Source organism: Aquarana catesbeiana, linkage group LG02, assembly GCF_042186555.1.
Source record: "Aquarana catesbeiana isolate 2022-GZ linkage group LG02, ASM4218655v1, whole genome shotgun sequence".
Classification (NCBI taxonomy): domain Eukaryota; kingdom Metazoa; phylum Chordata; class Amphibia; order Anura; family Ranidae; genus Aquarana; species Aquarana catesbeiana.
Genome location: NC_133325.1, coordinates 161,105,405 through 161,131,921, shown reverse-complemented (window position 1 = coordinate 161,131,921; position 26,517 = coordinate 161,105,405). Strand labels below are relative to the sequence as shown.

At 43.0% G+C, this 26,517-nt stretch overlaps 1 protein-coding gene across 2 annotated transcripts in view; it reads right to left on the bottom strand.

The window, feature by feature from the left end:
- Window positions 1-26,517, bottom strand: part of GALNT6 (polypeptide N-acetylgalactosaminyltransferase 6) — a 118,307-nt gene that overhangs the window by 20,178 nt on the left and 71,612 nt on the right. For both annotated transcript variants that reach the window (XM_073613703.1, XM_073613704.1), the window contains exons 3-7: window positions 23,285-23,457; window positions 17,198-17,347; window positions 9,438-9,672; window positions 5,193-5,310; window positions 1,996-2,196 (exon numbers count right to left, since the gene is read on the bottom strand). In XM_073613703.1, coding sequence (XP_073469804.1) covers window positions 1,996-2,196; window positions 5,193-5,310; window positions 9,438-9,672; window positions 17,198-17,347; window positions 23,285-23,457 — 877 coding nt within the window. The remainder of the gene's footprint in view (window positions 1-1,995; window positions 2,197-5,192; window positions 5,311-9,437; window positions 9,673-17,197; window positions 17,348-23,284; window positions 23,458-26,517) is intronic.

Here is a 26,517-nt window from a genome sequence, read left to right as displayed (position 1 = left end):
CTTTGGGTCCAATTTGGACATTTTCACTTAGGGGTGTACTCACTTTTGTTGCAAGCGGCTTAGACAGTAATGGCTGTGTGTTGAGTTATTTTGAGGGGACAGCTAATTTACACTGTTATACAAGCTGTACACTCACTACTTTACATTGTAGCAAAGTGTTATTTCTTCAGTGTTGTCACATAAAAAGATATAATAAAATATTTACAAAAATGTGAGGGGTGTACTCACTTTTGTGAGATACTGAGTATATATATAAAAAAAAAAAATTATATATCTCTCTACACCACACACACATATAATAAATAAAAAGGGGGTCTGAATACTTTCCGTCCCCACTGTATATATAACACACATATATACAGTGGGGACGGAAAGTATTCAGACCCCCTAAAATTTTTCACTCTTTGTTATATTGCAGCCATTTGCTAAAATCATTTAAGTTCATTTTTTCCTCATTAATGTACACACAGCACCCCATATTGAAAAACACAGAATTGTTGACATTTTTGCAGATTTATTAAAAAAGAAAAACTGAAATATCACATGGTCCTAAGTATTCAGACCCTTTGCTGTGACACTCATATATTTAACTCAGGTGCTGTCCATTTCTTCTGATCATCCTTGAGATGGTTCTACACCTTCATTTGAGTCCAGATGTGTTTGATTATACTGATTGGACTTGATTAGAAAAGCCACACATCTGTCTATATAAGACCCTACAGCTCACAGTGCATGTCAGAGCAATTGAGATTCATGAGATCAAAGGAACTGCCTGAAGAGCTCAGAGACAGAATTGTGGCAAGGCACAGATCTGGCCAAGGTTACAAAAATTTTCTGCTTCACTTAAGGTTCTTAAGAGCACAGTGGCCTCCATAATCCTTAAATGGAAGACGTTTGGGACGACCAGAACCCTTCCTAGAGCTGGCCGTCCGGCCAAACTGAGCTATCGGGGGAGAAGAGCCTTGGTGAGGGAGGTAAAAAAGAACCCAAAGATCACTGTGGCTGAGCTCCAGAGATGCAGTCGGGAGATGTGTGAAAGTTGTAGAAAGTCAACCATCACTGCAGCCCTCCACCTGTCGGGGCTTTATGGCAGAGTGGCCTGACGAAAGCCTCTCCTCAGTGCAAGACACATGAAAGCCTGCATGGAGTTTGCTAAAAAATAACTGAAGGACTCCAAGATGGTGAGAAATAAGATTCTTTGGTCTGATGAGACCAAGATAGAACTTTTTGGCCTTAATTCTAAGCGGTATGTGTGGAGAAAACTAGGCACTGCTCATCACCTGTCCAATACAGTTCCAACAGTGAAGCATGGTGGTGGCAGCATCATGCTGTGAGGTTGTTTTTCAGCTGCAGGGACAGGACGACTGGTTGCAATCGAGGGAAAGATGAATGCGGCCAAGTACAGGGATATCCTGGACGAAAACCTTCTCCAGAGTGCTCAGGACCTCATACTGGGCCGAAGGTTTACCTTCCAACAAGACAACGACCCTAAGCACACAGCTAAAATAACAAAGGAGTGGCTTCACAACAACTCCGTGACTGTTCTTGAATGGCCCAGTCAGAGCCCTGACTTATACCCAATTGAGCATCTCTGGAGAGACCTAAAAATGGCTGTCCACTAACGTTTACCATCCAACCTGACAGAACTGGAGAGGATCTGCAAGGAGGAATGGCAGAGGATCCCCAAATTCAGGTGTGAAAAACTTGTTGCATCTTTCCCAAAAAGACTCATGGCTGTATTAGATCAAAATGGTGCTTCTACTAAATACTGAGCAAAGGGTCTGAATACTTAGGAACATGTGATATTTCAGTTTTTCTTTTTTAATAAATCTGCAAAAATGTCAACAATTCTGTGTTTTTCTGTCAATATGGGGTGCTGTGTGTACATTAATGAGGAAAAAAAATGAACTTAAATGATTTTAGCAAATGGCTGCAATATAACAAAGAGTGAAAAATTTAAGGGGGTCTGAATACTTTCCGTCCCTCAGCACTCACCTCTTTAGCCATTTTTGCAGCTTGTTGATTTCTCCGGTAGTAGATCTCCTTGTAGTCATCCATCCAGACCTCTGCTAGGCGTACCTGATTTCTAGTGATTACCTGTGTTCCTTTGGGGAAGGTGTGTGGGCTCTTTGTACGAAAAACGTGGCCCACTACAGAGCAAGGTAGGATCTCCAACTGACCTCCACACAGCCAGACCTTTTTGGAAAAGGAAAAAGGAAAATGTATATAAATTGTTATTTTTTTCTTTTTAAAAGCCTTAACTGGGTCAATGCTTTTGTCCATGTATAAATGGGAAATAAATCTAGACAACTGTTGTGAAGTGCTCTGGATCTCTGCAAATTTGATCTAGGTATCAGTTACCCCACTTGCTATAAACAGTAAAAACGGAACTCAAGTAGTTTGACTGCACTAGCATTTAAAACTTTCAAACAGAAATACATATTATATATACACTCACCAGCCACTTTATTAGGTACACCTTGCTAGTATGCAGCTGCTGCAGATTTGTCAGCTGCACATCCATGATGCAAATCTCCCATTCCATCACATCCCAAAGGTGCTCTATTGGATTGAGATCTAGTGACTGTGGAAGCCATTGGAGTACAGTGACCTCATTGTCATGTTAAAGAAACCAGTGGTGAGATGATTTGAGCTTTGTGACATGGTGTATTATCCTGCTGGAAGTGGCCATCACAAGATGGGAACACTGTAGTCATAAAGGGATGGACATGGTCAGCAACAATACTCAGGTAGGCCGTGGTGTTTAAGCAATGCGCAATTGGTACTAAGGGGCCCAAAGTGTACCAAAAAAATATCCCCCACACCATTACACCACCACCACCAGCCTGAACCGTTGATACAAGGCAGGATAGATCCATGCTTTTAAGCTATTTACACCAAATTCTGATCCTACCATCTGAATGTCGCATCTGAAATCAAGAGTCATCAGACCAGGCAACATTTTTCTAATCTTCTGTTGTCCAATTTTGGTGAGCCTGTGCGAATTGTAGCCGCAGTTTCCTGTTCTTAGCCATCAGGAGTGGCACCCGGTGAGGTCTTCTGCTGCTGTAGCCCATCTGCTTCAAGGTTCGATGTGTTGGTCGTTTAGAGATGGTATTCTGCATACCTTGGTTGTAACAAGTGGTTATTTAAGTTACTGTTGCCTTTCTATCATCTCAAACCAGTCTGCCTATTCTCCTCTGACATTAACAAGGCATTTTTGCCCACACAACTGCTGCTTACTGGATATCTTTTTTCTCTGTAAATCCTAGAGATGGTTGTGTATGAAAATCGCAGTAGATCAGCAGTTTTTGAAATACTCAGACCAGCCCGTCTGGCACCAACAACCATGCCACGTTTAAAGTCACTTAAATCCCCTTTCTTCCCCATTTGGTGCTCAGTTTGAATTTCAGCAAATCGTCTTCACCACTCCTAGATGCCCAAATGCATACGTTGCTGCCATGTGATTGGCTGATGAGCAATTTTTGTTACCAAGCAACTAAACAGGTGTACCTAATAAAGTGGCCGGTGAGTGTGTATCTGGTGGAATTTCACCCTACTGTATAGTCCAACAGCTGTTCTCTGGGTCAGATGCCCTTTCAGGTGTGTGTATATATGAGCCTAAGCCCCGGTGCTCTGTATCTAGGAGATTAATAACAGCTCTGGGCAGGTGATTAACCCTTTGAATTTACTCATCACAAATCCACACTATAAGCTACCTTACAAACCCAAAGCCTTCCACACTCCATATGTTGGAAGTCTACATTTAGGCCTAAATTTATGAAGAACAATTATTTATTTTCCAAATTTTATAACAGAAACGAAGAAAAACTATTTTTTTTTTTTCGTTTATTTAGCAAAAATAAAACCCAGTGGTGGTTAAATACCACCAAAAGAAAGCTCTAGTTGTGAGAACAAAATGATAAAAACTTAGTTTGGGCACAGTGTTTGCATGACCGCGCAATTGTCATTCAAATTGTAACAGTGCTGAAATTGCTGGTATTGAAGTGGTTAAGCTAACAATTTCTAAGTAGTTACAGCAACAGTCTTGAAAGCACCCCGTCAGTGATAAATGGTTTGTCTTAAAGTGGTTGTAAACCCATTACAACCACTTTTACCTACAAGTAAGCCTAGATTAAGGCTTGCCTGTAGGTGCTCGAAATATCTCCCAAACCTCCGCGGTTTAGGAGATATTTACAAAAAAGGCAATCGCCGATGTCTACGGCGCAGGCACACGTTAGACTCCTTTAGAAACGGCAAGCGTGCCGTTTCTAAAGGAGATTGTGCCGTGACTGGCGGCTACCGCGCACGAGTGATGTCATCGCAGCTCCGGCCAATCACAGTGCCGGAGCCACGATACCCGGAATGAAGATGGACGCTTCGTGGAAAAGGGGACAGCGGTGACATCGCAGGCTTTGGTTTCAGGTAAGTGACACATAATGGGCTACTATGCAATGCATAGTAGCCCATTATGCTTTACCTTTGCAGGGAGACAAAGAGGAAGTAAAACCCATCAGGGTTTACGTCCTCTTTAACCCTCTAAATGCTACATCTGTGGGACAGCTTGTTCTGTTGTGAAACAGCAGACAATAGAATAAATGCTTTCGCTTTTCTCACTTTAAAGAAAACCCGTCACAAAAGACAAAAAAAAAAATAATAAAAAAATAAAACACCACAGCTTAAAGCCCGAGATGGATACTGCCTCCTCTGAAAAGTGAAAGCACCACTAATTGCCCCCACTCCTCTAACATATTTAATTGTATTTTTTTTGTTTTCGTTTTGTTTGTTTTTTTGTTTTTTTTTGGAGCAGGTACCCGTTTTCTGACACCTCACCTAGGCAAGAATTATTAAATAATTAAGGACAACTGTCTAAAATCAGAAATTCCCCCCAGTTTGGGAAATTTCAACTTTCTGCTGCGTTTCTGGACAGAAGGTGAATGGGAAATTTCCCCAATGGGACACAGACCCAAAAAAATAACCCGAAAGGGATCTAAACCCTTCCCTGTGCTGTCCACTGAACTCCTGTGCACATACCAATCATGATGGCTAAAGATCTGAACCCCTCAAAAAAACAAAAAACAGGTAACGTGTATAGTTCCACTGCAGCGTTAAGAGCTCTTGACCGAATGAGGCTGTATTTAAACTGGGATGTCAAGCTTCAATGACAAACAAATTCTGTGGGAAATACATACCCTAAAAGACATTTCCACATTTTCTCCTCCCCAGATTTCCATTTGATCATCATATGATCCGATGTGCTCAAAGAAAGCCTTAGAGATTGAGAAGAGACCTCCAGCATGTGTTGGAGACCTAGAATATAAAGGTATTCACTCATAGACCATATTTATTTACAATTAGACCACTCATTTTGCAATTGTGTGCTTTAACTTCCCTTGCTGTCTCAATAGCAGCATTTGCTATGCGCTTCTATGAAGTAGCTGAAAAACTCACATAGCATAAGACTGCACCAAGCACATATTTGTAATAATGATCAGAATAATCCGTTTTGTGTGTTGCCAACATATTTTGCAGCAATTTTATGAAGAACAATGTCCTATTCACATCAGTCACTGCATTTAGTAGACTTTCCTGTTGGTGTAGAGGAATGCAGAACATCTCCTAAGCAGCAGGTAAATGTATACTAACATGATGTAGATGCACGTGTGTGTGTATGTGTATATATATATATATATATATATATATATATATATATATATATATATATATATATATATATATATATATATACACACACATACATACACACACACACACACACACATACACATATACACACACACACACACACACATATACATACATACACACATAAGCAAAACAAAAAAAACAATGTTAAATGAAATACAATACAAAATATTCATAAATATAATACTATAAAGCAAAAAAAAAATAAAAAATAAGGTGTGTGTGTATAAACACACACACACACACACACACACACACAATATATCTATCTATCTATCTATCTATCTATATCTATATCTATACACACACACTTTTTTTAAATATACTTTTAAATATACTTGCGTATCTATATACACACACACACAAATATATTTTAAAAATATAACACACACACATACATATATAATTCCTGTTTGTGGGTTAGTTGTTCAGCACGAGCAGGTGTTTTTCTTTTTTTTTCAACCTATATTACTGGATATTTCCTGGGAGCAACAACAGTTAGCCAAGATCATTTTAATGTGATGCTAGAGACATGTGAGCTGATGTGTGTGGTATCAAAGTCACACAGCTCTGCAGGCTGAAAAGGTGACTGGTCAGAGATATGCTTTGCATAGTGTGCATTAAAGAGTTCAAATCACATGCTGTTGTCTGCCATATTTGCATTAAAAGGAACTGTACTCTGATAGTACAGTGATCTAGTATTAATTGTTTGTTTTTTTAAACAAAAATCTAAATAAAATAACTTTACCCCTATCCTGAACTGCTCTTCTAGGTCTAGGTGATGTTCTACTAGTTGCACTACAAGCCTCATTTGTAATGGAAAATGTCACTGTAACATTTGTGTTTCTATTTAGAATGGACTAAGGTCCAAAGTGGAAGATTTTAGCGACGTCAGACAGGGGTGTGTAGGCAATAAACAAACTGCAGTGCTAATTAGCCAAGATAACACTGTGTGTTGGCAGTGATCTCAGCCATGCAGTCAAGGCACACCCTCTGTTCCCTCACACTCGCAATGCCACATCACCTAAAAAGCTGGGCATAGACAGAGGCTGGTCAAATATGCAGGCACAATGCCATCACTCAGACTTTTTTTTATTTTTTTATCTGGATTAAGCTTGCACCCCTAGATTGTTTGATCATACATGTAAAACAACATGTGCACATTTAGTAAAATGTACACAAACCCACTCTCGCTAGTCCCCCTAATGTGAACCAACCTAGAAATCTCCACCTGCCTGCTTCAACTTGACAAGTTCTTCCATTGAGTGCATCTTTTGGATTGAAATTGTCTTTAGTATTGACACTAGGCTCCAACAGACTTAAATGAGGATATATCCTAAGACTAGAGACACTTGGAGTAGAGCCCCATTCAAGTCCTTGGGAGCTCAAGGGGCAAGTTCAGCCAATGTGTTAGATGGGAGCAAAGGAGGAGGCCATGGCTGTCATGCACCAAACCTCACACGGGGCTGATAAACCCTCACCTTTAACCCTACCACCACGATAATACTAGTGGACTGGTCACTCAGGCACACAGCGATGCATTGTGGGCGGAAGGTGAGTGAGACACCAGCTCCCTAAAAATGGAAAGGGGGAGGGGGGTGTAAAAGTTGAGGCAAATTGTTGCTTTGCCCTACATAACACAGATTTACAATGGGATGTAGATGTACCTATCTGCCTTGTACTCAGTGCTGGCTTCTGTACATTTTCGCTTAGTAGACTGCAATGCTTTTCTGCAGCCCCGTCTCCATGATTGTTTTTCAATGTACAATTCCCTAAGACAGTGCCACAGAATTTGCACCCAGTGATTGATCTACCCATAGTTTAACCTTCAGATATTGGTGTTATACTTTGCCTATAAAACCACTTTACCATAAAATGCAACCGCAGAACATATTCAATGGTTTCCTTTTAAAGCAAGTGGATAGGTCAATGTAAGCACCAGAAATATAATAGTCCCCTGACTTGTGCAGATCACCAGTGTTTCAGAAATGCCGCTATTAGTCACACTGAGGGAAGGAGTGCCTGCATACTGCCAGCTGGATTTTGTAGATAAGACCTGAATGAAACCTGCAATTAATATATCAAGAAGTATTTGTAGCTAACGTGGCACCAACATGTTTCACACCAACGGTGGAATACTAGAAAGTCTTAAGACTGGTCACATTAAAACAAGCCTTAAGTGATCGCTTTATTAATGTATATAATATATAGCATGTACTGTATATAGCATGCTTTAAAAGGGGACGTGTGGGGGTTTGCAAAGATGCTCTTTTATTCTGTATTAATTGATGTAAGGACAAAAATACTGTTATAAATTGTTATAACATTGCTCTAACATTGCATTGTAGCTGCAGCATGTGAGCAGCTTTGTCCAACTGTTATTTTACAGTTCAGGTGGGAAGCCGGAGGGTGGTAAAACCACAGACCAGCTGCCCCTTTCTACCACCCTTTGGTCGCCCATCTGAAAGAGACCCAACAATTCAACATACCATAGATAAACTGTACTTATATAGTTACCTTGGTAATGGTGCATGCATTTCCCATTCCTGTACCTGTGCATATATACAATTCACCAAGATGAATACTCATTCACCTGTATGACATAACCTAGTAAAGACTTAAAAAGTGTTGTAGTGCCGTTTAATGTTTGACTTCATTAAAGCGGGAGTCCGGCGATCAATCTTTTTTTTTTAGGTCATTGAGACACTTTGCTAACCCCAAAATAATACTCACAGTTTGGGTGTAATATTTCCGCCTCTGTCTGTTTTCGTACTGAAGAATAAACTTAAAAAATGTGATGCTGGCTCTTTCCATCTTGCTTGTGGGCATGTGAAGCCCACAAGCATTGATTTCCTGGATACGGTGAATGCTGTTCATTCACAGCTTGTTCACACGCATGATCATTGTTTCCACACTGAATCTTGGGAAGCCTGACACTAAGCTCCCAGGAGACAGTGCGGTGCCGGGGAAAGGCAATAAACACACCTACTCCCATGGGAGGAGAAACAGGAAGTGCCACAATAAAGTACAATATAAAGGTAATTACAGCGATAAAAAAAATTTTCGTGCGCCATTTGAACATCTATGCAATTAACTGAAGGGGGTAAGATTAAGTTAAAAATTTGAGTGGAACCCCGCTTTAAGAATCTTGTATGGTTTGAATATATAGAACATAGCAGTTTAAACCAATTTAGTTTCCCTATAAGCATACGTCTTTCTCAGCTGTAAGCCCTGGGTTTGCTTGTTCCAAGTCAGTGGTTCACAAAGAATAAGTCAGCAATGGCAGCTCCTCTTTGGTACCTTTTAAGCTGGCCATGAACATAGGATCGCTATCAGCCATCTGAGCAAATGACAAACACACATGTATGGCAGCAGCAGATCCCTTCTGTTTGACTGCTATAGGATGCAAATATTGTTTAGACAGATTTGAAGTGTTAAGAGCAAGCGTGCATGTCCAGTTACTTTGTACACCTAGGGAGCCTATACAATACTGTACACTTACTGATGCTACACCCTTATTGCAGTGTATGCAGATAAAGGCATCAACAAAACTGTGGGGAAGACAGCCAGGCCCCCATGAAGGATGCACCTGGTATCATTAATCTCCTCCTATCTCTGGGCATTGTGCCAATGTACTTTTGTGGCTTGTCCACAAAAGCAAGGCCTTGAACTCCATTACATGTTTTAAATACTGCAGTGGTTATGCAAACCCCAGATCTAAAAATACTTACTTAATGGGGTAGGTTTCATCCTTTCTCCTTTCCTTCTCATGGCTGGGGATAGACTCCCAACCAAATGTTAAACTCCAATCAAAGTTACCACGGCTGTGGTGCTTGCCGTACTGCACTGGCTTGGAAAACTCAAAAGTGTTCAGATCAATAGTTGTGATATCTGGGCTCACAACAGCTGTATAATCTTCAGCAATTCTGGATAAGAGAGGCTCCAGCCAACCATGGAAACATTCACCTGTGTAATGACAACACATAATATGTCACATATATAACCACATATACAAAAGGCAGTGCTAGCCAAGACACAATATAAAAATTGCATCATAAGGGACCTGTGTTGACAGGCTTTGAGTTTATGATGATGGCATCAGTGCGAGATGCTTTTGATATCATTAAATCACTAATGAGATTCAAAGGGCAGCTATGAATTGGATTCTTAAGCTGGCCATAGATGGCTCAAATCTTGGCCGATTCAGCAGGGAGTGTCGAAGATTCAAATCATCTATGGACAGGCTGAATGACTGAAAAGATGGATCGACTTGGGTACAACCAGCACGCCAGATGTTTACATGCGATTATAGCCGCTAGCAATAATCACCGTGTTCTCCTGGCAGAGACGGCTCCCCACTCTCCCCAGCCAGGAGAACACAATAGTTCCACAGGAGGGAATCCCCCAATAAACACCGTCTGTGTTTATAAGGTAAATCAAGCGATTTTCTTTCCTGATCATCTATGGCCTGCCTTATCTGTGGGAAATAACAGCAGCAGCCACATCAAATCAGCACTTTGAATATGATTAGTGGCTACACAGACACTTTTCATGCAGATATTCTGCCACTACATGAATGGTGGTCATACAAGCTTTGATTAAAGATAGCTTTCCCTTCCGATCGATATCCAGTAACAACCCAATAATATGCCACACATGTGGAAGTGGATTTCGAACAATGGATAAGATAGTATTCATGAACAGTATCTTAGTGCTATCCACCGATGCAAAATAAATCGATAATATTCCACCCTGGTTGTGGAATTAATAAAATTGTATGTGGCTATCATAAGGCTCTTATGTCTGGAAGAATCCCAGGGGAATTTTTGGACCCCCAGCTACATTCTGTAGATTTTGGGACTACAGTGATGCAACTCAACTTTGCCATTTAGAGGAAAAGGTACTAATGTCATGCTAGAAATATGGGTGATACCGTGCCAACCTATAGGGTGATAAGCAGCCAACACAACAACTAGCTTAATTGTGATACAAACGAAATAATGACTAATGTCATACTGGGGGTCAGATTTTAAGAAGAGGGCTGAAGGTTTGATTGATTGTGGGTGACAGGATTTACAGCCAACATTTGTCGACAGTCTGTAAAAATTATTGGCATATTAAAGAAAACCTGTCCAGATTAGAAGTATACGGTCTGCCACCATTGAACTCTCCTAAAAAGAAAAAAATTAATTTATAGTCTGTCATTCTGATCCAATGGCTTCAGTACTTTGGTGGATAGCATTTTCAGGGAGAGGTCAGCAATGCAACCCCAGTATTGCTTTTATTGCATGATTCCTGTAAGGGTGCATGAAAAACTCAGTTGGAGAAAGCGTATGAAACAAGTGCTTCTTTTTCCTGAAAACCAATCCCAGTTTTTTTTTCTTGTCAATTTATGTGCTAATCTTATGCAGGTGCAGGATAGAAACATTGTTCTGGTTGTTTGCTGATACACAATCTGTATGCATATATTCAACAGAAATAAACAAAATTCTCAATTCAGGGATGTCTCAGATTTGTAAATTAGTTTCTCTATTGCTATGGCTTTTTTGTCCTATGCACAGTCACTGCGCTATACACAAATGAAAAAAAAAAAAAAAAAGTCTCAAAAGGTGTCTGTCCTCTATATTTTCATGTTTTACATACATAGACTAAAAGACTTCTAAAGGAGTTGAGAATCTTTACACAATTAAACCGAGTGAACATTCACACTTCAATTATCCTATCAAGTGCTGATAAAATAAGTTAAAACAGAAATTTGCTTTTTACATCATTGTATAATTGAAGTGCATGTGCACACAATACTGTATAATTGTGTGAAGACTCAACTCCTTTAGTAAGTTAGTCTCATCAACTGCCTTTTGTTTTGGTCAGCTGCAATGAAAAGAATTCCCAGCAGCACACCTAATAGTTAGACCGGATCAAAGGGACTCAGCTCACAGTGGTGATGAACAGTTGAGGGCGATATAAGGAAATATAACGCATAGATAACAGGTTCCACATTACAGGAGATCCACATTCCTGAAATACTAGTAATCAACTTTTCGGCTTCCTGATACACTGTTAGAGTTTTTTTCATGACGTGACAAAAGCTGACATGTCCTCGTAAAAGAAAAAAAAAAAAAGTTCTATTCTGGGGTAAAAGGTAAGGTACATACTTCTGCTTCATCTTCCTATACTGGCCCCAGGACTAAAGTGCAGGGACCTAGCAATATCTGTACATGTCTTCTGATGTCTACGTATCTGTACACATCCTCTGATGTCTCCTTTGGAGCCCCCAGGCTGTTCTCAGAAGTAGATTTTAACAGTATAAAGGCTGACCCACCCAATTCCGCACCTTTCTATGGGGCAGTATATCCTCCCAACATATTCATGAACTATTAGGCAATGCAGAAGGGATAGGGCACATTTGACTCTAGTAGAAGTGCTGCAATCTGTATATTAGAGCATCCTGGGGTCTTCGGTTCCTGGGTGGCTAAAGAAGACCTCAGAATGTATAAGTAGGACACCAACATATTTGTAATACAGGGGTCCTTTAAGCTGCAAATTGTTTTGTTCCTTACCTATAGCATGGGGATCACAAAGTCAAGAAGAATCTTCCAAATATGCAACTATTACATTTAACCCAAAAGCAACAAAAAGATGTATGGCAGCACACGCTTTGCCTATAGGGTCACCAAGTTGTAGCTCCTTTCCCTTTGTTGCTTTATTTAGCAAATTTAACCCACAAAGAACAACTTTGTACCAGTGAGCACTCAAACTCTCGCCTACAGCAAAATCTGTCACCCTCATTAGTAAATGGTCACTAAACTCACATCATAAAAAACGATCAATAAATGGTGCATTACATGCTGTTCATACTCACTCAGTCACTACGAGATTCGTTTTCTGTATTCTGCAAAAAAACCTGGTTGATCCTAGTGCTCTCCATCTCCCCCTTCTGTCCATGTCCCCAATTCAGCTAGGGATTTTGTAGCTGTAGTGGCAACTCTGCACATACTCAGTTTTCAGTGAGTTTCTAAGCTGAGCATATCCTCCCCATCACACTTTAGCAGCCCTTGTGACTATAGAGTCACACATGTAGGTCTATACACAGTCGTAAATGACAGCCCACTCTCTCCCTCCTCCTCTATGCCCACTAACCAGCTAAACACAATGGGCCCAGGATATTACATGTATATTAATTGAGGCTTTACCTCCCTCTTATTCTAAGACATAGGCTGGAGGGGCATGCCACAGCCTGTAACTGACAAAAATCCACCCACGCCATGTTTATCTCCACTAAATAATTAAGATGTGATTTCAAATATATATTTGTATGACAATTTAAAACAGTTTATTGATCTTAATGATTTATTTTTACTCTTCTACTCTTTACTTTTAAAAAAATGTGACCAGCAGCAAAGGACTAGAAGCTCCTCCTGCTTATGTTTCTCTGCAGACAGGCTGGGAAAGATCTAGGTCATGTGACAGCTGTATATCGAAAGGGAAAAAGGTACTTTGATTTTTTTTTTTTTTTTTAATTAAAATAATTACAGTGCCATCATCCACATACAGAAATAGAAGGGACAATGTAATTTAAACAGTGTGTGTTTAGTATCACTTTAAGTCAGAATCTGTCAAAGCAATACCTCTTTTTGATCTCTCCATACTTCTCTCCCCCCACCCCACTTTTTCATACGCTAATAACATATTTAAGTCATCTCCACCCGAAGACATTCTTCAGAACAATGGTCTGTGAATTAACACTACACCAGTTCTCTTTACTTAAATGAGTCCTCCCCCACACAGGAAACAATTTAGATTAAGCTCTACATTAAGTCTTGTAGGCTGAAGGTATCCATTTTATATTTTTTTTTACAAAATGGGCTGAGACACTATGGGGCGGATTTACTAAAAGCAAATAGACTGTGCACTTTGCAAGTGCAGTTGCTCCAGAGCTTAGTAAATGAGCAGAAGCTCATCAGCTCCATCAACCAATCATGTGCAAGCAAAAATGCTATTTTAAAAAATTTTCCTTGCATGTGATTGGGTATTCTTTGCAAAGTGAAGCTTTACCTCATTTACGAAGTTCTGGAGCAACTGCACAGTCTATTTGCCTATCCCCCCCAGTCCATTACCAGGCCCTTTGGGTCTTGTATGAATATTAAGGGTAACCCCGAACCAAATTAAAAAAAAAATTTTTGTGGGGGTCCCCCTAAAATCCATACCAGGCCCGTCAGATCTGATATGGAAATTAAGGGGAACCCTGTGCCAAATAAAAAAAAAAAATGGTGTAGGGGTCCCCCCAAAATCCATACCAAACCGAGCACGCAACCTGGGAAGCCGCAGGAAAAGAGGGGGGGACAAGAGAGCGCACCCCCCGAACCGTACCAGGCCACATGCCCTCAACATGGGGAGGGTGCTTTGGGGCCCCCCTCTGACGCTACGGGGAAGCCATGGGGAAGTCCCCGTGGCGTCAGAGGGGGCGGGGTCACCCAGGTATGTCAGTGGATGGCTCCGCCCTCAGTTATATAAGGGCTTCAAAGGCAAAGAAGCGTCACACGGCGGAAGCCTCCCATGGAGGCGGATCGGTCGTGGTTTTTTTTTTTTTTCTTTTTCGGTCTGTCGGCGGAGCGATATAAGAAGATGAATGGACTTCATGGGGCATTTTTTTTTTTTTAAATAAAGGACTTGTCCCAAGCTGTGTCTTGTCTTTTTTAACATTTTGACACTTTTTTTGTGAAATGGTAGGGGTACCATTTCACACAGGGGGGAAGGCCGGGATCTGGGAGTCCCCTTGTTAAAGGGGGCTTCCAGATTCCGATAAGCCCCCCGCCTGCAGACCCCCACAACCATCGGGCAAGGGTCGTGGGGATGAGGCCCTTGTCCCCATCAACCACCCTCCCCATGTTGAGGGAATGTGGCCTGGTACGATTCAGGAGGGGGGGGTGCTCTCTCGGCCCCCCTCTTTTCCTGTCGCCTGCCAGGTTGCATGCTCGGATAAGGGTCTGGTATGGATTTTGGGGGGACCCCTACGCCATTTTTAAAAAAAATTTGGTGCAGGGTTCCCCTTAATTTCCAAATCTGATCCGAAGGGCCTGGTGTGGATTTTAGGGTGACCCCCAAGCAATTTTTCTTTTAATTTTGGTTCGGGGTTCCCCTTAACATTCATACCAGACCCAAAAGGCCTGGTAATGGACTGGGGGGGGGGGGGGATCCCATGCTCTTTTTTTCAATGAGTTTTATCTATATTGCTGAGACCCGACAATTCATTACAGCTGCGATCAGTTTTAAATGACAATTTTTCCTTTAGAAATTTAATTTTGCTGTGGTACTGTTCTAAACACGGGGAAAATGCGCCACTTTATAGGCTTACTATAGACAACCCCCAGGTACAATATTTAAAGGAATATTTTAGTTTTATTATTTCACCTTAAGCATTAAAAAAATCACTGCTCCAGAAAAAACGGGCGTTTTTAACATTTTTTTTGCATTGATACATGTCCCCTGGGGCAGGACCCAGGTCCCCAAACACTTTTTATGACAATAACTTGCATATAAGCCTTTAAAATGAGCACTTTGAGTATTCATGTTCTTGTCCCATAGACTTTAACGATATTCGCATGTTCTACCGAATTTTTTGCCTGTTTGCATGTTCTGCTGCGAACCGAACACCGAGGGTGTTCGGCTCATCTCTAGTTCCTACTAAGTAGGAACAATGATCTGGCTCCTCCTCTAGTCAGTCCCATCCCCTCACAATTTAGAAACACACCTAGGGAACACATTTAGCTCCATAAAGGCCCCCCAATGTTAACCCCTTCCCTGCCAGTGACATTGGCCACCATTACTAGTAAACAAAAAATAAATAAATAATAAAAATGCCATAAATTTATTTCCTATTTTGTAGGCACTATCATTTTTGCGCAAACCAATCAATAGACGCTTATTGCGATTTTTTTTTTTTTTTTTTTACCAAAAATATATAGAAGAATACATATCGGCCTAAACTGATGAAGAGATTTTTTTAAAAACTTTTATGGGGGATTTTTTTTTAACGGGGGATTTATTTTAAAAAATTTTATGGGGGATTTTAAAAAAAAAAATGTACTCTTTGCTATTTATTATAGCAAAAAGTAAAAAATCTAGTTTTTTAAAAAATTGTTGTTTTTTTGTGTACAGTGCAAAAAATAAAAACCACAGAGGTGATCAAATACCACTAAAAGAAAGCTCTATTTGTAGGAAAAAAGGACATCAATTTTGTGTGGGCACAATGTCGCACGACCGCGCAATTGTCAGTTAAAGCAACGCAGTGCCGTATCGCAAAAAATGGCTCGGTCGGGAAGGGGGTAAATCCTTCCAGGGCTGAAGTGGTTAATATGACTTGGCCTGTGGGTATGACTAAAATATGTTAGTTATTAAAGCTGAGTTCCATTTAGATTTTTTATTTATTTTTTTGTCACCCGTTTTGTTGCTAGGAATTAATTACTGTAAAGCATGCGATTAATAAAATCACCATTTAATTACGTTTTTTTAAATTGACTTATGTTTGTTTTGTGCATTCCTGAGCGCTTCAATCTTCACTGTGGGCATGTGAAACCCACTAGGACTCTGTTCCGATATAAGGTGCTGCTGGATACCCAGCATGCACCTCCCAATCTCGCGCGTGCGCAGTCTACACAGGATTATTATCTGCGATGATGCCCACTGACTCCTGGGAACAATGACACACATCTCCCAGGAGCCAAGGCGCGCAGGATATGACATTGCCGCGGCCCGAAAGAGGTAGATTACAAGGGACACCCTAGCAACAAGCCACAAACAGTAAGAAAAAAACATTTTTGTATGCCAAATGTTGTTATACTTGCAGCAAGGGGCTGATTCATATAGAGATTAAAATATGGGTGGAACTCTGCTTTAACTTACGAATAAGAGGAAGAAGTGTAGAGTGAATAAAAAAAAAATACTTTTACAGACTAACAGTCAGTGGCTTAATAGTTAGTGCAATGAATTTTGGTGGAATAGGGCTGTGGTCATCAACCCTGTCCTCAGGACCACTAACAGGCCAGGTTTGCAAGATAACTGAAATGCATCACAGGTGATATCATTTGCTGCTCAGTGATTGGAGTATTCTAGTCTGCATATCCCCAAGGTAACACATAAAACCTGGCCTGTTAGTGGGCCCTGAGGACTGGGTTGATGACCACTGGAATAGGGAGTTTGAATGGTCACTGGTACACAGTTGCTCATTGTGGCTTCCATTAACTCAAACATACCTGATGAGATTTCTTTTTGGAAGGAGTTTTTTTTATAAAGCCTTCAGTTGTAGCGCAGTAGTGAGCCAAGATTTTTTTTTTACAGTCAGCCACAGGCTACGCAAATGGACAAAAGTTGATGGTGCACAGAAACCTTGTCTTGGCCTAAACTGCAGTATATTAACTGGAGAGAGGACTACATCGAGCTCTCTTTTCATGATCTGAGGAAATCAACTGCGGCAGATGTAATTTAAACTTACAATGGGCATCCAGGAAGGTCAGCACCTCGCCTGTAGCAACACTGGCACCTAGCAACCTGGCAGTGATTAAACCCTTTCTCTCCGGCTGTCGTACAACTCTTACTATCTGCAGAGACTTCACATAGTTGTCCAACTCCTCCTTCAGGTAATCTGCAGATTTAAACATATACAACATTTTGTTAAAACCCCAACTTGTATTAATGAATACACACTGTATATATGTAAAATATAATATATATATTTAAATTAAAAAAAAAGAAGACAAACTATTTTCAGTTCTCTTCATTCTTTGTGAAACAAAATTAGAAAATGGACTTCTTTGTCACAATCTAATTCAAGAAACCAAATACCTTTAATCGTCTCTGGAACACTGGCTACTTGATAGCCTCGTCTTGTCAGAAAAGCCCTGGCAGGCCAGCTGGAGTAGCTAATTTTGCTACAAATGTGAGACATTTGAATCTGTCATTAAGGTTGTGCAGCAAAAAGTACTCAAGTATTGATACCTGGTTATTGCCACAGCAAGGCGGGAAAATAGGACTACACCTAGAAATTTGTCTGGGCAGAGGCAACTGCAGAAACAAAAAAAAAATGGCAGGAAAAGACCAAGTGGTCTAATGAGGCTGCACTAGGAGAATTCACGTGCTGACAATTCAGCCTTCAACCCAGGAACACGATGGGGTTAATTTACTAAATCTGGAGAGTGTATAATCTGGTGCAGCTGTGCATGGTAGCCAATCAGCTTGTAACTTCAGCTTAAACTTTGACAAGAAAAAACAAAAAACTGGAAGCTAGTTTCTATGCAGAGCAGCACCAGGTTTTGCACTCTCCAGTTTTAGTAAATCAACCCCTAAATAACTTGATGTTAAAATGAAACTTTAAGTAAAATATTAGAAAATGCTAAAATCTGAGTGCAATCTTCTGCAATAAAGGATTCTTACCTACCTGTTTGCAAACTTCCTAACAATGTACACATGTGCTGATCAGAGTATAATTTTGGCATATGATGGGGTGAATAAAAACCCATGCAATATGCACGAGTTATGTCATCCCTACAATGCCAAATCAAGGCTTAAAACTCCTGAACCTGGAAGACGACCATGCAAAGATGTCGTCACCATCAAGGGAGTTTAATGACATTGCATCACTGGAGGGAAGGGCAGTTATATTTCTGCTTTAAACTCCAGCCAAAACTGTTAAAAAAGTGATAAAGAGTTAAAAAAAATAATTTTCATTACATATCCTATTGTTGTAATAGCCAGTCACGGAACAGGTAATAAGGAGAAAAAAAACTCATGTTCAAGCAAACAGCAATGGACACCTGACAAAGCTTCCAAACTGTTTCCACAGTGCCAAAGAACATTTTTTATTACTGTGTACCCATTTGAGACATGTCCACCAGTTTAATAAGTGCAAGAAATCTTATTTAGCATTGAGCTACTCTTATGAAAGCCTGCATTGTGTCAGGACCATCCCTAAACTACCGGTCAATTACTAAACCCTTATTAAAACTAAGCGCTAATTTGTTTTTATTCCTACTCTTCTTCCTTTAGTTACTTTCATAGGCGTGCGCACGGGCTGTGCCTGGGCACACCCTAATCACCCCCATGTGCAACACTCTGCCTGGCCCTGGTAATTCTGTATGGGTTCCCGGCAGCAGAGAGAGGAGCCCAACTCACAAACTCTGGGCACCTCTGCTCTGCAGCTATTTAAAAAGAAAAAACAGCCCCATTGTTTATCTGCCTGGCGGGGCCAAAAGGGGATTATTTAACCACTTTCGAGTGCAGGCGGAGTGATCTGCACTGTGGTTCCCGACAATTAAATTAAAGTTATGGCTTCCCGCTTCTTCTATAACAATCTGCTGGGGCTTTAATCTAATTGCAAGCAAAGGCTGTGGAAGATTACTCCACCTGCTCCTGAACGTAGATAAACAGTTCTTCTTTTGCCCCAGACTCCGGTGCAGTGGATGGAGTGGTGGGTCTGGGATGGTGAATCCCAGTGATCAATTCTGTGCCCGGCTCTCGGTGACTGACATGGAGCAGCGGGCACAAGTGCAGAGGATGGCTGGCTGTGTGAATCCCTCCAGTGTGTCCCGGGTCCCTCCCTCCCTCGCGATGCCGACTAATCCCCCAACCCTCAAGTGGATGTGCTGCAGGAAGAGATTGGCTACTACTGGCTGCCCAAATCGTGAGTACCAGCTAACCCTCGAACCCTGCCAGGCTATCTGGGGTCCCCTCTGACACTGTTCTCTGCTTCTCTCCTGACCCCGTGCCTTCCATCTGCCCTGCACCCCTCACCCTATACTGACCTACTCTACAGCACCCTGCCCCCACCCTACAGAACCCTGCACCCCTCACTATGCACCCTGCCCCCACCCCACAGAACCCTGCACCTATCACTATGCACCCTGCAACCACCCCACAGAACCCTGCACCCCTCAGTGTGCACCCTGCCACCACCCCACAGAACCCTGCACCCCTCACTATGCACCCTGCCCCCACCCCACAGAACCCTGCACCCCTCACTATGCACTCTGCCCCCACCCCACAGAACCCTGCACCCCTCACTGTGAACCCTGCCCCCACCCTACAGAACCCTACACCCCTCACTATGCACCCTGCCCCCACCCCACAGAACCCTGCACCTATCACTATGCACCCTGCAACCACCCCACAGAACCCTGCACCCCTCAGTGTGCACCCTGCCACCACCCCACAGAACCCTGCACCCCTCACTATGCACCCTGCCCCCACCCCACAGAACCCTGCACCCCTTACTATGCACTCTGCCCCCACCCCACAGAACCCTGCACCCCTCACTGTGAACCCTGCCCCCACCCCACAGAACCCTGCACCCCTCATTGTACACCGTGCCCTGTACCCACCCTGCCCCCACCCCACAGAAGCCTGCATCCCTCACTATGCACCCTGCACCCACCTCATAGAACACCGCGCCCCTGTCAGGCTTAGGCCCTAGCTCTGTCAGGTGGACGGAGCTTTGTCAGGTAGACTGTATCAGGCCCATGATTTCTGACAGTGGCCCTGTCGCTCTGTGTGCTGGCGGGGTGATGGGAAAGCTCTCCCTCTTTTCTTTCACTATGCGGGTGGGGAGATGAGCTAGAGAGATCTATTATATACTCACACCCACACGCGTGTTTGAGCTTTGGGGTGCACACCCTAATGTAATAGGCTGCACACGCCTATGGTTACTTTATATTTGCAATTTTTCCCCTTCTATGCCCACAGATAGGGCAAGGGCTAAGGAGGCCGAGGGGTGTGCTGAGCAAGAGCACCTATTTTTAAACATCAAAGGATGAAGGAATGCCAGAAATTGTACACATGGCAACAGAATCCCAAAGAATACAAACTTATTTACAAGTCATTTAGCATTGCAAATAATTATACCGCAGGATATTGCTGAACAAGGAATACTGCTTAAATATTTGCATGGATTACCTTGGATATTCATTTCTTTGGCACATGTATTCTGTAAATTTCAAGGTGAAGATAGAATAGGAAGGAAAAGGAGATTTAGGGTTTGAACATTCTTCTCCTTTGCAGGTTACTCTGCATCAAATGAGGACACTTCATTTGGAAAGTGTTATCGGTTATATTTGTAAAATAAGATGGATGGGGGATGGGGATTTGTTTTGGGGCAAACTGTATTGTATACTCTAACTCACATATGTCAAACACAAGGCCTGTGGGTAAAATCCAGCTCGCCAGGCCTTGTCATGTGACTCTCGCACCTAGTTTTGCAGCTGGAATGTGGCGGAACTCCATTCAGCCACCTCCGGCTCTTGCCCTCTGCTCTCACTCCCAAATGTCACTTGTAAACACAAAAGCCTTCTGTGTTTACAAGGGACAGATTTGCTCTCAGCAGCTCCTGGATGTAACAGATCCCTGCACGCACTCATGGCTGGGAAAAGTCGATAGAGAGAGAGAGAGAGAGAGAGAAGAGAGATAGAGAGAGAGAGAGAGAGAGAGAGAGAGAGAGAGAGAGAGAGAGAGAGAGAGAGAATGGTCTCCCTGCAAGGCAAGGCAGAGCCGCCTACACAGGGAGGTACTAGAGTCGGGCCAGGTAGGAGAGAGTAGAGATGTGAGGAAGCTGTGGGGGGGTGAGTGGAGTTGGGGTTGCACACAGTGCACTCTATACACAGCACACCCCTGAATTCTGCGCTCTGTACTTAACACACCATAGATACAATGGGCTCTTTGAGGGCAACCATACTTCTGATGTGACCAAGGATGAAGTGGGGTTTGACACCCCTGCTCTAACGGGTTTGTTAGCTGAAGAAGTTCTTTTTTACAGTCAATAGTGTAACGGAACAACCCACACTCCACTTAAGTGCTTCTGTCCTATACCGCTTCCCCCAGTCTGAATATAGATAATAGATATTATAGCCGCATATTACAACCAAGAACTAGGCAGGACTAGTTTGGCTGCAAAGCTGGAACTGTTTATTTAAACAAGAATATAGGCTTTTAAACACTTAGGAAGGTCATTCCCTCCTCCTGATCAGATAACCCTAACAATACAAACTGCACACAGGAATATAATTACAACAGACATATACTATAAACATTACGTTAATTAGATATCTGGATGACCCAGAGGTCTGACCTTCCAGGTCAGACTTGTCATCTCCTAGCTCACATACTACAATACATATTATCATAAGTATAAACACAGTACACCTTCACACAATAGCAGGAGACCACCAGTAGCAAACTATTCGACTCCTACATTGTACAGAGGCCAGGAGGGGGAATGTCCTTCTCAAGTGTATAAATAAATATTCTTTTTTAAATAAACAGTTCCAGCTTTGCAGCCAAACGAGTCCTGCCTAGTTCTTGGTTGTAATATGTGGCTCTAATATCTATATTCAGACTGGAGGAAGCCCTACATGACGGAAGCACTCAAGTGGAGTGTGGGACATTCCGTTACATTGGTGGCAAGCAGTGGGATGCTTCCTGCAATCTGTGAAAGACAAACCTCCAACCTGGATCCAAGGTCTGGATAGAAGGAGAGGAGAGGTACATATACCAGCCGCCATGGAAGAGGAATCCTGAAGAAGGTTGCGAGAGATGCGGATACAGCACAGGGGACCAGTGTCAGAGCAGGTTCTGTTAGGATGGTATGACTCAGTCCGCTAGGAACTCTGAAAGGAAGCGATAGCCCGTGAGCAGCGACATCAGGGAATTCTCTCCTCCTTCCAGGAAAGGTACTGGTCGTAGTACAAAGTGCGAATTGTGTTTTTGGAGAGACAACCGTACAAGGATTGGAAAGCTGAGTTAACCAGACTGGTCCAAGCGTAGATGCGGTTGGACGAGAGCTACAGAGCCCTCCGCTGGTATGTAGCCAAAGTGTGCCCGTGGACAGCAGACGACACCCCAACAGAAGGCTTTGGCTATGGCGGGCCTGGGGTTATTAGAGAGGCTGTCCAAGGACCCTGACTTTGGGAGTGATTTGGAGTGGCGTCTGGAAGAAATCTTGGAATACAGAGAACGGATGTTGAATGTCTCAGGAGTTCCCTGGGCACTGGAAGATCTGGAGTTTCTAGCCAATCAGGAATTGGAGTTGGAGATCGCCTACAGATGGCTGCTAGATTCTGCTCAGCAGCAGGTCTGGGCTCCCTTTGCCTGGGACTATCCAGAAGTACCAGCCAACAGTCCTGAAATCCTGGCTGAAGAGTCAGCAATGTGGCAGAGTAACAGTGTGCTTTGCCCATCTTCACCCGTAGCTATGGATGCGGAGGTCTTATGGCGAATGCAGTAAGTGTTGACTGACCTTGACAATCCTGTTTCTGCACAGGATGAGCTTGGATGGAGGAATGCATCTGTCCAGCAACTGGATAAAGATACGGGAGATGGAGCAGCCGGCTCATCTGCCCATTTGCAGATCCAGCTTTGCAGCCAAACAAGTCCTGCCTAGTTCTTGGTTGTAATATGCGGCTATAATATCTAATATCTATATTCAAACTGCAGGAGGTGGTATATGACGGAAGCACTCAAGTGGAGCATGGGACATACGGTTACAAATTGGACAGTCTTTCAAGTAAACTAGTTGACAATGAATATGTTGCCTTACCATCTGCACTAGCATCATCCACAAGAATGATTTCTTTTAGCAGGATTGCAGGGGATGTATGTAGAACACTGTACACTGTCCGGAGGAGAGTTGACCAGGCTTCATTATGAAATACAATAATCACACTGGTGGTAGGGAGTGCAGGGCATCGCTTGAATTTCTGCTCGATACACCTGAAAAAGACACAAAAGAATTGCAATGAGTAGACTAATATGATCAGAATTGGTAACTCCTATACAGTTTCTGTAGCATCCGCTGTACCAGAAGACAGCTAGGAAGCAACTAAGGAATCAAATCACAAGCTTCAGTTAGAGGGCATCATTTGAGAACAGGGCAGCCGAGGGGGGGGGCCTACAGTAGAGACCCACTTTTGGATATTGCAATCAGAAGAACCTGTACTCTTGAGTAATAAACACTCCTGTCTGTGGTCCTGTTCTCTCTCAACCAGTGGCATCTCCAGCTTTCCTCTTTGGGGGGGGGGGGACAGGGACAAAAGTAGGGGGGCCTAACTGTAAAGCGCAAATATACTTATACACACACACACTTTTTTATTTTAAGAATAGAATGCACCTCAGAGGTCTTGTTACAAATTTACCTTTGTTTTATTCTCCACTACACTCACCTACCTGATCCCTACACTGACCTACCTGATTCCTATACTGACCATTGAAATGACATAACTGGATTCCTACAATGACCACTGCACTGACCTACCCGATTCCTACAATGATATACCTGTCCACTACACAGACCCTTACACTGACCTATCCAATTCCTACACTGACCTATCCAATTCCTACACTGACCTACCCAATTCCTACACTGACCTACCCAATTCCTACACTGACCTACCCAATTCCTACACTACCCTACCCAATTCCTACACTAACCTACCCGATTCCTACACTAACCTACCTGATTCCTACACTAATCACTACACTGACCATTACATTAACCTACCCGATTCCTATACACTGACCACTACACTGCCCTACTTGTCCACTACACTGACCTACCTGACCACTACACTGACCATTACACTGACCCACCTGATTCCCACCCCCTCCATTGGGGGAGGGGGGTGTGTCACATCCTCAGCTCTGAGGGGCTCATGCTGGGACCTGTAGTCTCTCACTTTTGGGGGGGGGGTCACATCCCCCAAAAATGAAGGACTACAATTTCCAACATTAACTCCTCAGATCCAAGGATGTTTCTTCCTCCAAAACTGAAGGACTACAAGTCCCAGCATGAACACCTGAGATCTAAAGATGTAACCCCTTAAATCTCACAGGTTCATGCTGGGACCTGTAGCCCTGTTTGGGAGCTTTGGTGAAATATCAGGGTTCTAAGCAGTCCCCTAATCTCTCACTTTTGAGACAGAGAAAGGGACTGAGGACAGAGATTCCCGGTCCCTTTCTCTGCAGCCTCAGCTGCACTGCACAGTGAATGAATGGGAAGCGCTCTGTGCTGAGCAGCTTACCATTCATTCACAAACTGAAGCATAGTAACCCCCCCTTTCCCCCACAGCAGCTGGAAGGAGAGGACAGAGGGAATCAGTGCTGCAGGCTCCATCGCAGGGTGAATCAAGACAGGTGGCAACCCTATCTCCTTGCGCACCAGGTCCGGTCCACTTCTCCTACCTGGGGCCCAGGAACTGGGTGCAGTGCTTCTTCTGCAGCATTCTCCTGACCCGAGAGGCAGGGACTGGTGGTGTGCCTTCCTCTTGAGAACAGAGCTGGGCAACACGGTGTGGAACATACAGGTCAATATTACTTTCTGGTGCAGGCAGAGTGATCTACTGAACTGCGGCTCCTGACAATTAAATGAAGGCCCTAGCCTATTGATATAGAAGAGGCCGGGACTTTAATTGTCGGAAGCCGCAGTGCGGTAGATCACTCCGCCTGCACCCGAAAGTAGTTAAATAATCCCTATTTCTGCCCATTATTAGCCCTGAGTTGCGAACGCCCATGCTCCCAGCGTCAGATTCATTTAATTGGGGGGGCACATGATAATGTTGAGGGGTCATGGCCCCCTCTGGCCCTCCCCTAGTGATGCCACTGCTCTAAACCGACCCAGGGAACCGATTGTCCCTTTCTAACTGCAGCAGGTGGCTGTCTTCCAATTTTCCAATTATCCCTCCTTGGAGGTGGTCAAAGGCCAGACATACACAGAGCGAATTTCTTTCCTGCAATCATGGGTTGCAGGAAAGACAATCGCTCGATTCCACCATCAACACAGACAGTGCTGATGCGGGAATACCTCCTGCCGGGCCATTTTCTTACAGTCATTAGATGTGGTGGAGGCATTTGTTTTCCTTTTTCAGGCTTTTTACTTTCATTTGAACCAGATGATCCTGCCAGTAACACACTTTATGTCCTAGGATGACAATGTTCACTCACTGTGCTGAATCTAAAGAGGAACAGAACTGGCACTCTAGAATGAGAAGCATGTTATGACCAAAGAACATCTCCGGTGTTCTGTAGTCCACAGAAGTCAACTGGGTAGGGCTCATAGCTGACTGGGTGATGAGTGCAGAGGAAGTTGCAAGCTCAAAGCATTTCGCGCAGGATCAAAAAAGGTCTTTTTTTGCTGTTAACAGATATAAAGCTGAAAGCATTTCTTAGATTTAAAAGGAGGAGCTTGAGGTTTAAAAAAGAAATAAACCCTTATACTCACCTCAACGTTGCAGTATTTGCTGTGATGCTGCAGCTGTCCCACTTCAGCCCTAAGACTGAGAACTGAGCGATCTCATGAACACTTATCACTCAAACCCTCGGTCTGCTCTGAGCAGAGAGCAGTGGCCGTCAGTCACCGCTCTGCCCCTCCAGTGCCAATTGGAGCACAGGCCAACTGTCAAATCAGGCAGCTGGGTGGATCCCAACAATATTGTCAGGATCCTTTGAGTGCCTGGAGGAGCTCTGCCATGTCAGCTGACAGTGGGTGGACTCTAGGTCACAGGAGAGCACTCAAGTAAGTGCACTCTTGGGACCCGCAAAAGAAGCATGGCCAAAAAAAAAAAAGCTTTGGCCATAAGGCTGCTTTCACACTGATGTGCTTTACAGGCGCTATATTGCTAAAAATAGCGCCTGTAAAGAGCCTCTCTTTTCACTCCAGTGTGAAAGCCTGAGTTCTTTCACACTGGAGCTGTGTGCTGGCAGGACGCCAAAAAAAGTCCTGCAAGCCGCATCTTTGCAGTGCTCCCAAGGCGCCCCTGCCCATTGAAATCAATGGGC